This window comes from Eschrichtius robustus, chromosome 5 (assembly GCF_028021215.1).
Source record: "Eschrichtius robustus isolate mEscRob2 chromosome 5, mEscRob2.pri, whole genome shotgun sequence".
NCBI classification, from domain to species: Eukaryota; Metazoa; Chordata; class Mammalia; order Artiodactyla; family Eschrichtiidae; genus Eschrichtius; species Eschrichtius robustus.
Genome location: NC_090828.1, coordinates 34,864,771 through 34,882,065, shown reverse-complemented (window position 1 = coordinate 34,882,065; position 17,295 = coordinate 34,864,771). Strand labels below are relative to the sequence as shown.

The following is a 17,295-nucleotide window of genomic DNA, read 5'->3' as shown; positions in this document are numbered from 1 at the left end:
GCCACCAAGAAAGGTAGGAGAACAGCTAAGTGTCAGAAGCCAAGAAGTAGAAAGCTTCAATGAGATGGTCAGCTTTGTCAAAGTAGAGAGAATGAGATAGCAGCTTTGAGAGACTGTCTTAATGGTATTTGCTTCATTCGTTCATTCATTGTTTGCTTTCTGTGTGCTGGGCCCATAGAGGTGTGGGGAGGATAGGACAGAAATTTGGATGACGGTTACAATAAACTCTTTTAAGTAACTATGATAAAGATATGCATAGCGTTTATAGGGAAGGTCTTCTGGGGAAAGGGGGTAGAATTCAGTCAAGAGGGACAGCTTGAACAAGTGCACTAAGTAGAGAAACAGCACAGCACATTGAAAAACCCCAGTAATTAATTCATTATTGTCACGGTGGAAAGCACAACGCAGGGAAGGTATGGTCAGAGGTGATGATGAAGAAGTAAACTGAGGCCAGTAGCTCTCAAACCCTCCTTTTTTCTTTATAGCACACTCAAGGTGTGATGTGATTTCATCTGTAACAGTGACTGACGACAGCAGTAAGGATCTCAATGGAGTTGAAGTAATTTTATGTTAAATCCAGTTTCTTTACTGGCATGCTAGCATTTCTAAATAATTAAAAATACCCCCAAACACATCCTATGCAGGATTTATTTTTATTTTTTATTTTTTTCTTCCTGTGCAGTTTTTAAAAAATAAAGTACCACTCAAGATTATTTACTTACAGCTGTCAAATTTTCTGAACTGTTAACTTTAACGTGTTGATCGCTTAGTTGTATATACCATTGCTTTTCAAACTTTAATGGGTACCAGAGCATCTGGAGATTTAGTTAACATGCAGATTGATTCAGATGCTCGAGTAAGGGCCCAAGCATTTCTTAAGTTCCCAGCAGATGCTCATGCTGCCATTTTGAGGACCACACTTTGGGGAGCAAAAGTAAAGATGCTAAAGCATTTAGGTGACCTAAATACTTAAGACTTGAGGCCCAAGTGATATATGCCAAAACAATGAAAATTTGGTAATCAGCTTTGTTATACTCATGCTTAAAGTTATATTTTCCATAGCATTAGTTATTTCAAATTTACTTTATTCAACACATTAAGGATACTGTAATTTTTAATGCTGTTAAAACCTCAACTAGGTATTTCACATCACATTTTCATATTCTCTCAACTGCCTAGCACAGAGCCTTCTACTTAGTAAGTTCTCAACAAACATGAATTCACATGGCTTAACAGCAATTTGAAAAATGAAAGAGACTCTCCCAAGGGAGAGAAATCAAATAATTACAAAAAGCCTGAGAAAGTCATTTACATGACAGTTTATTTATCCCTTGGCTTTTAGGAGACACAATCTGTGATGAGGCAGACTCTCATGACTCACTGTTATATCTGAGAGCTACTCAGGACTAAGCTGGAAGAGCCACCTCACCTCCTAGAATGTAGGAAAATACATTGTGAACTTGCTACTGGCTCCAGGTTTGAATTGGTTGGGGGGAAGAATACAGTTGACCCTCAAACAACGTGGGGTTTAGGAGTGCTGACCTTGTGCACAGTAAAAAATCCAAGTATAACTTATAGTTGGCTCTCCCTGTGTATGCTGTTTCTCTTTATATATCCGTGGGTTCAACCAACCGTGGACCGTGTAGTACTGTAGTATTTACTATTGGAAAAAATCCGCATTTAAGTGGACCCACACAATTCAAACCTGTGTTGTTCAAGGGTCAACTGTAGATTTCTAAAGTTTTGTTAGTAATGTTTTTTTAAAGTAAAACCTATGCACCAGCCCTCAAACTTACTGATCTTTTGTATGAATGACATGTTCATATATTAAAATGACAAACATGATGCTAAGAAAGTTCGGTTTCTGGAGTATCACAAGAACCGTTTTAGAACTCCCTGCCTAAGGAATTCAGTATTACGCCAAGTTTGTAGAGTGTGAACTGTCTGTCCTGCATCCCCTGTGCCTTTTTTGGCCTATTTTAGCCATTTTATTAAGAGAAGCCAGAAAAATCTTTCAAGGTTTCAGGTCTGTTGAATCTTGCGAGAAGCGAGTAACAGCAGAAGTTTGGAGCCTTAGCAATCAAACTGATAAGAGCTTAAGCAACACTGATGTTGAAACAGGGTAATGAAGAACGTATAATCCTGCCAAGATCACCATCAGAACTGTAAGATGCACTCATAAAACTTGTGAAGCACTTCAAGATATCTTTAGTAAAAAAAACCCAGTACTATAAATGAAAAAAAAAAATGGTCATATCCAAATTGGTTTCTTTATTAATAGTAAAGACTATTCACATATACTGCTTGCAAACAGTATAGACACAAAAATTATAAAAATAAACCAGTAGATATTTAAGGGCAAATGCAAAGTTTGCACATTAGTTCATTAAAGATTTCGTATACTTTTTTATACTGTAAGTTATTACAAACTAAATATATTAAGCAAAAAACAAAAACAAGGTGCAAACCAGCAAGTATCACATGCCACCATTTGTGTTTTTAAAATGAGAAATACAGACAAATACCCTTAGATGTGCATAGAATACCTTGGGAAGAATGCTTAAACCGCTGTCAATGGCTGCCTAAGGGACTGGATCAGGGGATGGTAAGGAAAATCACTTTTCATTGAATATCCTTTGGTACAATTTAAAAATTTTAGAATCCTATTCATGTATAAATTTAAATATTTTGATTAGTAATTATGCTTAAGACTAAACCCCTTAATACATGGATTTAAAATAAAATTCGTTATATGACACAAAGAAATGATTTTAAAAATTCTGATCATTTTGGGAAATACTTTCATAAAAGGGGTTTACAAGATGAGAAATGAGTGAGAAATGCTGATGCAGTATATTACAGTGATATTTTAATGAAGAATTTCATTTCCAAGTATGAAATAGTTCAGGGAGTATGTGAAGACTATCAGCTGACTACAGTGGCCAAGATTAGCCTTCTTTTCTTTCCTAAGAGAAAAAAAGGCTTGAGTATTTAGGAGGTTTGAAATTGTCATTTTAAGAAAAAAAACTGAAATGTCTTACAGTGAATTTTAGGCCTGCTTGATAGAGAAATCAAATTCATTTAAAGCCAGCCATTAATATGCTGCTCATCTGCATGTTATTCAAGAAAAGAAAAACATGTTGATGATATACAAGAATAGTTAAATTTTTATTTTCTGTTGCCTTGAAAAAATAACTAAAATGAAATTCAGGTTTGTGTTTCTCTAGCCTGGCTTCTAACTTGTATCATGAAGGTGACGGCACAGACATTAACTGTCCTGAGCAGCGCGATCTGTTACTGTTCATGCGCTTTCTGGGATGGGCACACACCCTATATACGCTTTATGTTTTTCCTGCCCTCCCAACTGAACAGCGTCGTGCTCCTTCTTCCTCTATCAGCATGCAGCCTAAATCCAAAAGGAGAAAGCTGAATCACCCACTTTCCCCCAACCTTACACCTTTTGTTAAGCCATTTCAGAAACAGTAAGAGATGATCTGCCTTCTCTGTTATACTCTTCAATTCTGACACGTGGAATAGCAAATAAAGCCGATTTACGTGATGCTGCAGTGTCTTTGTACTTCCACACTCTGGAACAAGCACATTTGCAAATAGCTCCAGGAGTGTTAAAAGGCCCTCGAAATATTAGGAATATCGTCTCTGGTATAAAAGAATTCAAAACATCCAGCTCCAAATAGTCCCTGAGCACACTGTCCCTTCCAGCAAGGAGTCTCCAGAGAGGTAATGAATGAAAGGCACGTTGTCTCCAACTTGAGGACCACTGCATAGTACTAGGATGGTACACCAGCCAGGCTAATAATCAAGGTTCTAACTGATGACATTCCCCCTCCCAATTTTAAATCTTGTACATTGGAAAAAGAGTCTAACATTGGATGTAAACACAACACTTTAGACTAGAGGAGTGGCAGCTGGGGTACAACTCTTCCACAGAAGATTCAAGAGTACAGGAGAGCTTCAAAATTCCTCTTCTTCCTTCTCCAAGAAATCAGTCAATGTTCCATTGTCAACAGGAATTAATAAATATTCCACTCCATCAGTTCCCTAAAAGATGTAAGAATACCCTGGATGTTAGTCATTCGTAAGAGATGTATTTGAATCCTATTGTAGGTTAAACAAAAAATTGACTGGATTTCATTAATATTTTATATAAATGTAAAAGTATAAAAATTGAGGCCAGAGGGCACACAGGCATATATATCTATTAAATACACGGAATTTATAGTTAAGCCGCTTTATAGTGGAAAAGACTAAAGGATGAGAAGGTGGGTATTTTATTTTCCACCAGCCTGCTCTTTCTAAAATCTTATACCACTGATTTCTCTTTTATAGCCCCCTTTCAACTGGATCCTTCCCATTGGCTAGAGGTTCGGGTATCTCCCATTTTAAAATAACCCTCACTAGATTCCTCATTCTTCTCCATCCGTCATATATATAACCCTGGCACCTTTCCAGAAGAGTTGTCTATAAATGGTGGCCTCCATTTCCTTGCTTTTCACTCAACCCAGGCCACCATTATCATGTCACCAGAAGAGCTTTTGCTTATTAGCCCACCAAGGAATTCCAGTTTCCTAAATTCATTATGTATCTTCAGTCTTTTGTCTTTTTGGCCTCTCGGCAGCTCCTGAGACTGCTGACCTTTTTTTTTTTTTTGGCTGCACCACGCAGCATGTGGGATGTGGGATCTTAGTTCCTTGACCAGGGATCGAACTCGTGCCCACTGTGTTGGAAGCGTGGAGTCTAAACCACTGGACCACCAGGGAAGTCCCTGACCTTTCTTAAATTATGCTTCTCTTGGCTTCTGTGACAACTTAGTTTTCTTGGCTCTGTGGCTGTTTCACCTCTGCAGGCTTATCTTCTACTTGGCCGTTAAGTGTCACGCTGCTAGGCTTAGTTCTTGGCCCTCTAATCTCACTGTATGTCCTCTCTCTAGATAGTCTCACCAATGCCTGGTTTCAGTTATAACTTAAATATGTAGGAATCATAACCTTGTATCTCTAGCCCAGATCTTTTCTCTGGTATCTTGTCCCAGGAATCCAAATGCCTAGCTGACATCTCTACTTGGAAATCTCAGAAGAACCTCAAACAGAGGAAGTCCAAACATACAAGACCATGAACTCATGCTATGTCTCCCCCAAAATGTAGCTCTTCCAGCTTCTCATCCAATGATCCCACCATCTCTCTGGTCGTGCAAGCCAGAAACCAGGAATCACTCTTGACACTCTCCTTTCCCTTGGCTCCCATATCCAATCTGTCATCAATTCTTGTCAATTTTGAATCCAACTACTCTTCTCTCTTTACCCTAGTCCAGATTACCATCATCTCACCCAGGCTACTAACACCTTTCTAGCTGGTCTCTGTGCCTTGACTTCCGGCAATCACCATCTTACCCTGCCCCATTCCACTCTCCATACCATTGTCAGAACAATTTTTTAAATGACTTCCCATTATTTCAGAATAAAGATTAAAACCCTTTCCTTGGCCTAAAAGTCATGCATAGTCTAGCCCTTACATCACTATCTTTTCAGCCTCATTTGTGTCATGCTGGCTGTCTTTTTGTTCTGGGGCCTCTTTACGTGCTGCTCCTGCCTAGAATTCTCTTCCCTTCCCTCTCTGACTAGTTATCTCCTAGTCTTCCTAGGTCTCAGCTCAGTGGTCTCTTCTGATACCCATAACTAGGTCAAATCCACCTATTGTCATATGCTCTTTCAGAACCATGTCCCTTCTGATCACAGGACTTACCACAGTTTAAATTTTACGTGTGTGTGATTATTTGGCAAATGTCCATCTCCTCCATTAGACTTTAAGCTTTATGAGAAAAGAAACTAGGTTTTCGCTAACTTCTGTATCCTAATGCTTAGTGAAATATCTCATATAAAGTTAGTGCTCAATAAATATAGACTGGATTAATGATAGGGTAGAAGGAAGAGAGGGAGAAGGAAATAGGATTATTTGACTCGTTTCTAATGGCCTGTTACTCTGGACTAGAAGTCGTAAGTCTTCTGATCTACTCTGAAGCAGAGTACTTTTACCTTCTCTCTGTCTACAGAACTCAAATGGCACGCTGCCTAAATGGATCCTTGTGACCCATCAGGCAACCTCAGTTTCATAATCAGGCATACTTGTCCTTCAGTAAATGAGATACACTAATCCTGGCACACAATGCTACAGCAGCAAAGTCTCACCTTCTTTGTTCTTATAAGCTTGTGGTCCCTAAATTCAGTTAATTGGGCCCGAAGTGTCAGATCACTATTGACGAGGAATGCCTCCCGACACTGCTGGTAAAAGTCTTGAAAAGAAAGTCCTGGAGAGTTCAAAAGATAATGTGAACATAAGTCAGTATTTAAGACATGACCCCATATATGGATACCCATGCCGAAGAACACAGAAAAAAAGTGCTATTACCAAAGTATGTCAAAGCAGCCAGTAAGTGTTGAAGTAAGTATCTCTGGAAGAAGCAAAGCTAGGGAATACTTAGGTGTTATGTACTGTGGCTTACATTCTTAAAAGAGAACTGATTGGTTGAAAGCAGTCAGCTGTGGCCAAGTATGACATAATCCCATGGGCAGTTTTAAACAGCGTGAATAAAGTTGACTTTTTTTAAAAGAGGGAACTAGTAAGTCAAATGAGAGCTGAATGATTATTAGAATGTGTGTTTAAATTTAACACATTATTTCACTCAAGGGGAAGAAAATCTAAGATGCCCAGCATATGAAAGATATGTAGTTGGTAGACACACATCCATAGGTAGCACAGGAAATCTTAAAAGTAAGCTGGATTTGTCTTTCAGTTTGTACTGGCAAACAGCCTGTTCAGCAGTGTATCTGTAGGGCTGCTTGAAAATTTTTGATATGGCAGACACGATATCACAGAGCAAACCATTTATTCACTGCTGTGAAAAACTGCAGTGCTATTATTAGATTCTAGAAAAAACAATTTATGGGATGAAACAGAAAGTCACACAATTTAATATCATAAATATTGGATACCATGGGGCTTCCCTGGTGGTGCAGTGGTTAAAAATCCACCTGCCAATGCAGGGGACCCGTGTCCGAGTCCCTGGTCCAGGAAGATCCCACATGCCATGGAGCGGCTAAGCCCGTGCGCCACAACTACTGAGCCTGCGCTCTAGAGCCCATGAGCCACAACTACTGAGCCCACGTGCCATAACTACTGAATCCCGCGCGCCTAGAGCCCGTGCTCCCAACAAGAGAAGCCACCGCAATGAGAAGCCCGCGCACCGCAACGAAGGGTAGCCCCCGCTCGCCGCAACCAGAGAAAAACTGCGCGCAGCAACGAAGACCCAACGCGGCCAAAAATAAAATAAATAGAATAAAATAAAATAAATTAATTAAAAAATATATATTGGATACCAATGTAAGAAGGGTTATCCTGGTTATCCAGCTGATACTTTATTAGTAGCCTGAAAATCCCCCTAAGGAAAAAAACAAACAAACAAACAGGAATTCAAATCCACAATGTTAGCATTCAAAGATAACAGCTAATAGTAAAATACACAAAGAGTGTGAAACACCTGGCCTGTCTGTATTACCTTCTGTTCCTTTCTCAAGGAACATCGTATCCTGGTCTACTTAAAAAGGAGAAGCTTTTTTATTTCCTTTTAAAGAAAAACTAGGAGTACAGCTGACCCTTGAACATCACGGGTTTGAACTGCGTGGGTCTACTTATGCGTGGATATTTTTCAACAGTAAACACTACAGTACCACACAGCCCCCAGTTAGTTGAACCTGCGGATGCAGAGGAACTGTGGATATGGAGGGCTGGCTGTAAGTTAGGCACAGATTGACCCCCACGTTGTTCAGGGTCAACTTGTTTTTTTTTTAGACTACAGGTTGGTCCACTATAGAAAACTTGGAATATATAATAAAAACTAAAGAGGAAAATATTAACCCCATAACTTTAAAATAACAGCCACTAACATTTGATGTGGAGATCATACGTGCATATGCTGCTTTCTCAAGTCTTTGTGGAACAAGGCAGTGTGAAAACATAAATTCATGCATTTACATGTGGTATACACCATTTTATACCTCTCTTTTTCACTTATTGACTTTCCCATGTCTTTAAAAATTCTTCCTAAAGTTTTTAATGTCTGCTCATCTATCGTACCACAAACTGACCATTTCCCTACTGGTTTTGGATGTTCACATTACTTCCAATTTTAATTAATAAAAAATATTAATTTATTAAATTAAATACAATTGTAAATAAATACTCTTTCATATTTTGGATTGTTTCTGTAGGAGTGTGTACCAAGTAGAATTATTGGGTTGGAAGCAGTGTTACATAAACTAAGTTCCCCAGAAATCCCTGGATTTGGCAAAAATTTTAAACCTTTTGCATTATCATTTTTATGACAGTCTAGAAGATAATTTCTGTAAGCATATTTTGGATCATCTGAATGACCACTTTATAACTAAGTACTACCACTGACTACACTGCTGAATTCTGGTGAAGATTTTTTGATCAATCACATTCATACCAAGTAAAGACTAAATTATATTGGAGTGTACAGAATGAACCAAAAAAGCATTGGAGACTAGCACACAGACATTTAGGTATGCCCAACTAAAAAATAATTGCATTAGAGCATTTACATTGCATGGATTCCCAAGTTTATATGTAATAACTTGCAATAGTCCATTAGGAGTAAGCATAATAGTAAAATTAAATGAACACTTTTTCTATTCCCAATTCCATCAAAAATTTTGATTAGATATTCATTTAATACATATTTCACTATTACTGCATGATAATCTTCAAGTGTACAAAAACAGCTTTATAGAGTAACAAAATTCACTGAAATTAGCATTTGAGGGTTAACATCACAAGGAAGTCTTGTGATGATAAAGTTGCAAATCTTGATTGTGGTAGTTACACAAGGCTACACATGTGACAAAACTGCACAGACCTAAACACACACACATGCACAAATGGGTGCACATATCAATGGTGAAATCTGAATAAGCTCTCTGGATTATGCCAATGTCAGTCTCCTAGTTTTAACACTGCACTGTGGTATGAGATACTGGCAGGGGGTGGTTGGGAAAGGAATGCTCAGGACTCGCCTCTTACGTTTGTTTCTCTGTGGCCTCCTGTGAGGCTACTAAACACCTTTTTTCAACAGGTTAATTATGCAGTTTATTTTTTGCTGGCTTATGCTGTATACAACTTTCCTTAGCCTTTATTAATTAGCTTTTATTAATTCAGATATGCCTCTTGGTTAGGCTGCTGAAGGGCTTCACTGGAGACACTATACAAAGATGTTCGAGATTTAAGAGCATGAGCTTTGGAACCACGCAGATTTGGGTCAAAATCTCTGTGCCCTTTGCTATCTACCTTAGAGGAGCTGTGAGGATCAAATGAGCTGTTTCATGTAAAGGGCCCTGTGTTTGAATCATAATGTTCAATATGTAATTAAAAATAACTATCAAATTTAAGTAAAATCCATCAAAATTCTGCTTTTTCCTCTATGATGAACACTGAGACGCTCTTACTCAGAAACATAAAAATCTATTAAAAACAAAAATGCTGGTACTCCTGCTTTATTATCGGGCAATTTGAGACTACTACTGAGTAGTCTGCCTAATGCATAACCCAATACTGGCAACTATTATTACTACTATTTCTCTCAATCCTGCAAACTAAGTAAGGACTTTAGTATCACCATTAAAACCTAGTATGGCATATCTTAAAATATATAGAGTTTTTTGAAAAAGAAACTATAGTTTTCATTCTTACCTTGCGTTAGGGGTAAGGCTTCGTAAGACATGAGTTAGGGAACTAAGTGGTAGTGATCCAGATTGTTTAACCAGAAGAGAATTCTCATAGGAGGTTTCTTCAGTATAATGACTATATGTAGTAGTTTCATACCAGAGCCAGTTATAAAGACTCTGCTTTGCATGATCCCACACTAGAGTACATGATCAAAGAAAACAAGAATTACTAATTATTTTCATATTGTCTTGTTACTAGATTCCGCTCTAGGAAAGAACAAGAAAGCATTAAATAAAAAGTGAATCCTGAAAATTTTCATTTTTGCTATTTCCCCATCCAAATCAGTACCTCATAATCTAATTTCACTGTCAATCAACATCTGAATCTTTATTTGTATATTAAATACAAGTTAAAATATATTAGCACTACCAAGGCATTCTTTTAAAAATTTTAATAATTTAACATTTTGTTTTATAGGATTATCACAAAGTCTGAATTAAATACATAAAATAAATGTTGCAATTCCACAAAGAAGAGTAGAAAGAAACCAAAATAATAGTTGGGTCTCCTCTCCTTCATGAAACTTTAGCTGTAAAACACACCCTTTACTATCTAAATTTTTATTTCCAAGAATTATGTTCTAAATCAGATTGAGGACACCTATATTTTCGGCAACTATGTCTTTAAACACGCAACAAAGGAAAAGCATACTTAAAAACAATAAAAATGCTGTGACAACATTAAGAAAATTAATTTTCAAAGACTGATATCTCAAGAAGGAAAAATAGTAATATTTAACTTACTGAGAGGAGCGTTGAGGTGATCAATAGATGCTATAAGGTATATATTATGTAAAGATGACAACTGTCCAATAATCTGCTGGCTTTTGTCTCCTCTCAACATTTGGCTATCCAAATTGTGGATAAGAAGAAAGAGTTCTAAAGAAGACTCTAAAAGGAAAGAGAATGCAATTATTATTTTCAGTGAGTACTTGTGAAGCCCCCTACCACATGCAAGGACTGTATTAAAGAATATATCAAAGTAGCACAGGACAAAAGAACTATTGCTTAGGGGTATGCAATTTATTTGAGAAGCCATGTCAGTCACTCATAAAACAGGCAAGACATTATTATAGTCTTAAAAAAAAAAAAAAGAAATTCATTGGAAATCAGTAGACACTGGAGCAGTTAGAGACTTAACTGGAATGGTTAACACTTGAATCAGACCATGAAGAAACCAGTTTTAATACGGCATAGGAAATAAGGCAAGATACATATTGGATTGGAGGTGAATCTGTGCATGTTGAATTGCAAGGTGGGATAAAGGAGGGAGTGGTCCCCTCCTCCAAAAAAAAGAGTTCTCATTAAGCATTAAGAGAGAATATAGAAAACTCTGGTTATCACAAAAGCCAAGAGACAAAAGAAGAGAAGGGGAGAGGCTTAGGATATTGCCCAAAGCATGAGGAAGGTCAGAGAAGTAAAATATCATAAAAGCCAGTGAAGGAAGAATTTGGATGATGGAGATGTCAACACCATCAAATACTGGAGAGATCAAGATAAACAAAGGGTGAGGCAAGGTCAGTGTTTTTAGTATGAAAAAAATTACAGGTGATCTTTAAGCATACAATTCAGGTAGCACAGAGGCAAGAAATTAAGAAGGAAACAAGTAAAAAGTAGAAGGCAGGACATGTCTTCAAAAACTCTCAAATCATATTGAAATAGGGAAATAAAATAGAGTGAAAGGGCAGTAGAATCAGGTAAATATTTTTCTTAAGATGGAAGAAGTTCTATACATGTTTAAAAGCCATTGCTAAGTCCCTCAGGAGCTGGTAAGAAATGGGACATTGGCATTTATGACAAAAGATGAGCCTTTTAAAGAGAATAAGTACATTTCTCTTCCACTGGGGATACAGGGACAAGAGAGACAATATAGTGACAAAGATTCTGAGATGACACATTTTTGAAAGTCCAAGGTTCCTTAAATTCTAGAAGTCACCAAAGTCAGTATTTAAATTATATGTAAACAAACATATAATTATTATATTACATATGTAATATACAATTATAATTTATGTAATTCATAATTATAAAACATTTATATTATATCTATGTAAAAACATTTATATGATTTATATAATTATAAATTATTTAATATAAATATAAATTATATTTAGGTAATACAGATTATATAATATATAAATATTTATTATAATATGGATTATATATAAAATAGAGTAACTACATATAAATATATATAAAAAAATGACTCAGGCACCTATTTTAGTGAGTGTACAAACAATATCAAACTCATCCATTAAATCATTAAGCATAACCAATTACTCCATTTAATTGTTAAGCAATGACTAAATGACAATTGTTAGACCCTAAATAATTTTATTTTTAATTTTCTGAAATGCTCATATAACAAAAACATTCACACCAAAAGAATAACAAACATATGTTTTTTTCCCCATTTCTCAGATTTTAGTATATGAAATTATTCAAATGCATTGATATTTACTCAGGATAAAGATAAGAATGCTTTATAAACATATTAAACAATATAAAACTATCGGACATAGAGGTACCAATTAAGTGGAAACACTTTACACTGGCCAAACAAAACTTGAAAATTATCCTGAAATAAAAGGTTTTGGGGGGAAAAAAAAGAGGCTTTGGCTATATAAATTCAAGGTAGCAGGAGTAATTCTTTCCTGTTAGGTAAGTGAAGTTCACAGAAAAAGTTCACAGAAAAAGACAGGACAAATTATTTTAAAGAAATCAAAATCTAAATCAGCATTGAGAGAAGTGTGTGTCATTATTAAAACAATCCTCAATTTTATGTGTACTAGTACACAAATAAGTGTACGCTTAGCTTCACCCTAAAACTACAGAGCATCTCCTTCACGTTACCTTCTTTAAATTTGTTTATTATCCAGTCTAGCTGATCCACCACACTGCGGAAAGTACCCATATGATTAAGGACTTCTTCTGTTATAGAATTCAGGATCTATGTCATAAAAGTGCAAGAAGTACATCAGTTATAACTTATTCTGTCATGTAGGATAAATACAACTAGCAAACCAATCCTTTTTTTTTATAAATTAAAAATAAATTTGGATTTCCCACTAAGTCTGAAAAATCACTTCAAAAATTCTACTGGTACTTAAGTACATCTAATTCATTTCTTTGCATAAGTTATCGCTAAAAGGAAACAGGAAAGAATAGCAAAGGTGTAAAGATAACATAAGCAGGTAGTAAAAACAAAACAAAACAAAAAACTAACAATATGAGAAATATTAGAAAACTATAGATTTATCAAATGAAAGAGGACCCAAACATTAAGGACACTTCTAAAAAGGAATATTACATTGGTTAATATCCAGAACTCAAAAGGTTTAAATTAATTTCCAAATGATGAAGAGATAGGAGCATCTGGAGTAAAAATGATCAAAGAACTATAAACCATTCTTATATTTTTATTATTTTTAGAGCACTAAAGTGACATAAAAGCATAATAAAATTGAAGTCCCCCATAATCCTATCCTTGAGAGAAGTACTGTTGGTATTCAAGGCAGTAAACAAAGCTAACATTTCCCTAAGATTTAATACATCATCAGTTACCAAATAGGAAATTCAAGGATGGGGATTCAAAGCTAGAACCCTCTGAGTCCAAACACATGATCTTACGCACTGTGCAATCTTACTAGTGTGAAAACTATTGCAGTAAAAACAAAAACTGAATGCTCCAGAATATGAAATAGCATCCTCATTAACATGGGGATATGGATTGGCAGGGGATATGATGTTGTTCCTTTTAACATTTTTAAAACTTACTGATTTCACACTGATTCCAGGAAAGAAGCCATTGATGACAACATGAATGCAATCTTGCAGCATGGTGGTTCGAAATCTTTCCAGTAAATCTCTCTTAGAACCCAAACCATAAAGCACAATGTTGAACCCCAGGCTGTAATAAAAACAGCACTCATGAAATTAAAGTTCAGTACTTCTTACTGCCAATTTTATAATCAACCAGTTTCCTTAATTTAAGCTTATAAAGAATACAGGAAGAAATGGCATGGCTAAATAACTATATTGATTCCCAACTTATATAAAGCAAAAGCACAGTTTTATTATCTGTACACCAAGCTTGCAGTTCCAACTTTCTCTCAAGCTCCTACTACCTTTCAAGTAATAAGAGGCAAGGGAGAACATGGCACTAGGTACAAGACACTAAAAAGTCTTATAGGCTGAAGCAGAGTTTTAACTGATAGATTAAACTGGAAAAGTAATCAGGGGCCAGGTCACAAAGGTGTTAAATCAACTAAGACATGAATTGGATTTTATTCCAAGGAACATGAGCATTTAAAAGTAAATAGTCAGGTGTTAAGTGAAAGGTTCTAATAGGAAAGTTAACATGATCTTTTTAGAAGATTACATTGACTGAGTGGGGGAATGGATAGGAAGGAGGGTAAAACCACCAAAGACTATGGACTTGAATTAGGTGTCATGGAGACAAATGTGTCAAGAGCTTTATACGTCAAATCGGTTGGATTTGGAGAGTGATTAGACACGGAAGGTTAAGTGAAAGGGACTACTAAGAATAGCTCAGTTTTTTGGCATAGACTACATGAATGGGGTGCATCCACTATGCGGGGTAGCTGGGGCAGGTGGGATTGAGGGATTTAAGATAAGTTAAATTTTATGTATATTGAATTATTTACAGGACATCCACCTGGACACTTCCAATATACATTCACATCTGCTGCTGAGGAGTGAGATCTGGCTGGGCTGGAGATACAGTTACGGCAGTTATTCACATACAAAAAGCAACTGAAGCCAAGGGAGTAAATGAGACAACCCAGAACACCAAGCACTAGGGGTCAGGCTAAAATTCAACTCCATGATTTTTTAACGGAGGTCAATCAGAAACAGTATTTATGTGATGCTCTGTAGCAACGCAGGATAGCCTGGAAATAGAAAAGAAAAGAGATAACCCCCGAAGGCAGAGATTAGCAAGATAGAAGCAGCAGAAAAAAAGAAGCAAGGGAGTTCAGAGAGCTAGCAATTCTACTAAAGTAGCGGACTATGAGGTCTAGGCTGGGAAGCAAAGCAAATCAAGTTACCAAAGTTGACATATGGGAAGAAAGAAGAATTGGTGGACTGGGGGATGGGATCAGAGTGAAGATCTGCCTTATAAATTCAAAATGAACAGATCCATAAATAGTTATTGAGAGAAGGTGAGGTCCTAACAGGGAAGATAATTATTTTCTTACTAGCATACTCCTTTGATTTATTATTGGCAAAGAAAACCAGGATTAATTGGGGAAAATTGTGGCAATTTTTATGTTCTTACTGCACCATTCACATTTTAGCATAAAATGTGAAGCACTTCTTTATACTAAGCTCCTTCTAAAGCACTTTAAGCACTTCTTTATACTAAGGTCCTCTTAAATACGAATATAAAAGTAATTATAGAAAAAAATTACTATGTTTTAATCTTTATCATTCTTCTAGGTGTTTTAATGGAAATTTAAATTTAACCTGAGGTATTTGAAAAATGATAAAATTAAAAAAATATTCTAAGAAAATTTTAAAATGGTAAAATAATGTTTAGAGAACAGATCTCATGAAATTCTGAAGGTCTACAGTGCATGTAAACAGAATGAGATTGAAAGAAAAATATATATTCTTTCATTTTAGAAACTCTGAATTAAAAAAACTGAATTAAAATCTAACTGATATATTTATCAATCTTGACAAATTATATTTTCAAATATTTTTATAAGTAATAATTCATAATTCTAAGAAAGGCTATTTTACACAATAGCTTTCAAGTCTGATTAAACTTAGAAAAGACAAATTTCTTGAAAATTGTAATTTCTGAGAAGAGTCATATAATAATATGACATTTCTACATCTGGGTCACAAAATTGGGAAAACACCTGTTTTTTCAAATTTTCACATATGAATAAAAATACATATCAAGTTCATTGCAAAAAGAAAATTAAATGTCAAACTGCTTTGATTTTAACATAGATACGTAAATATATATTATTCTTTATTTTACAAAGGTTTACAATGACAATAGTACTTACTGTAACTGCAACATCCATTTATGAAATAACTGTTCATATTGTTGATTTAGTTGTTTAAGTTCATCAGAAAAGGAAGGAGAAACCTTGCTCAATAAGTTATGCAAAGTTTGCTTTAAAAAAAAAAAGGAAGAGGGAGGGAAGAAAATCACTCTCAATCCACATACATCACATCAATCCACACTAAAAATATTTCCTTAGAGGTAGAGGTTAGAAGAGGCCATCAGTGGAAATATTACTTTAATCAGGTTTGGCAATGAGTGCATCTACTGAGAATACACATAATATTTCAATATTTCTTTCTTAAAATGTTTTATACATTCTTTAAGTACAAATATGTAAAACAGTAAAGAATTTGCTACATTTTCTCTAGAACCATTTACATGACTATAAATTCCAAATATCAATATAAGTCTTTAATTTCTAAAAAAATTGTTACCATAAGGAGACGATTAAACCTGCCTCCCAGCTTTGACAACAAATCCAGACTCTTTTAAAAACCTATGGATTTGAAAAAATGTAAAAGCTTAAGGTAACAGTTCAATATTAATTCTCAGAAAACAGTCAAGTTTCTTAATAATTTACCATTATCATTAGTAAAATTCACTGCTCCTCTTTAAAAGCTGTTTCTGACAAATCCTTTATCTTTCGTAAGTATGGCAAAGTTTTTTAAACAATAATGTAAAAATAAACTGAGGAAGATCCATTGCTCTGCACCCAAAACTTGGAAATTCATGCTAGTGACTCAAACACAGCTCACTTCTTGAAATGAAAACTCTAGTAAAAAGCTGTATATGCATTTTTACCCTGGCACTACTGTGTTTTCATGATTCTATCCTTTAAGTAAAATATTTTTTTAATACTGAAGACTAAAGCAGCAACCAAGATTCCAGGCACTCTAGCCTATACAGTTTTTATTCATCCATATACTTAAAGAGAAACAGGACAAATTCTAAGTAAAACTGTAAAGTAGTAGCTTTACAAAATTTCTCTCTCCATCTGATGTTTTTTTTCCTAACGTCTAGGGCCCTGAAAAGCAGATAAAGCACTAGTGTCATTTTCAGTAGTTATTTATACTGGATTATCAGAGCATACTCACACTTAGTGTGAACTCTGAAATGTTATGTCACCTATTCACCTTCATTTCAAACTTTAGTATCTGTGCAGAATTACATTATTAGCCCCAATACTTGCCCCTTCTCCTATCCGCACCCTTTGTCATGTGACTTTGCAATCCCTCCCACTAAACGGGTGGAGTCTAGTCCCGTGTTCTGTGACTTTGTTTTCAGCCACGTGACTTACTGTGGCCACTAGAATGAGGCAGAAGTGACACTGAGAAAGTTTGAGCCCAGGCTTTAGGAGGTCTTTTGTTTTTCTACTTCTTCTGTCTCTGACATTGTTATGAGAAGAACATGCCTCTGCCAGCTTTCCAAGGAGGTCCAACA

The 17,295-nt window shown here is 35.7% G+C and overlaps 1 protein-coding gene across 1 annotated transcript in view; it reads right to left on the bottom strand.

Moving 5' to 3' along the window:
* Positions 1–2,322: 2,322 nt before the first annotated feature.
* ORC2 (origin recognition complex subunit 2) overlaps positions 2,323–17,295 on the bottom strand; it is a 50,445-nt gene continuing 35,472 nt past the window's right edge. The window contains exons 11-18 of the mRNA XM_068544681.1: positions 15,854–15,963; positions 13,590–13,722; positions 12,666–12,762; positions 10,557–10,703; positions 9,778–9,949; positions 7,389–7,450; positions 6,201–6,319; positions 2,323–4,059 (exon numbers count right to left, since the gene is read on the bottom strand). Of these exons, the coding sequence (XP_068400782.1) occupies positions 3,973–4,059; positions 6,201–6,319; positions 7,389–7,450; positions 9,778–9,949; positions 10,557–10,703; positions 12,666–12,762; positions 13,590–13,722; positions 15,854–15,963 (927 nt within the window). The 3' untranslated portion in view covers positions 2,323–3,972. The remainder of the gene's footprint in view (positions 4,060–6,200; positions 6,320–7,388; positions 7,451–9,777; positions 9,950–10,556; positions 10,704–12,665; positions 12,763–13,589; positions 13,723–15,853; positions 15,964–17,295) is intronic.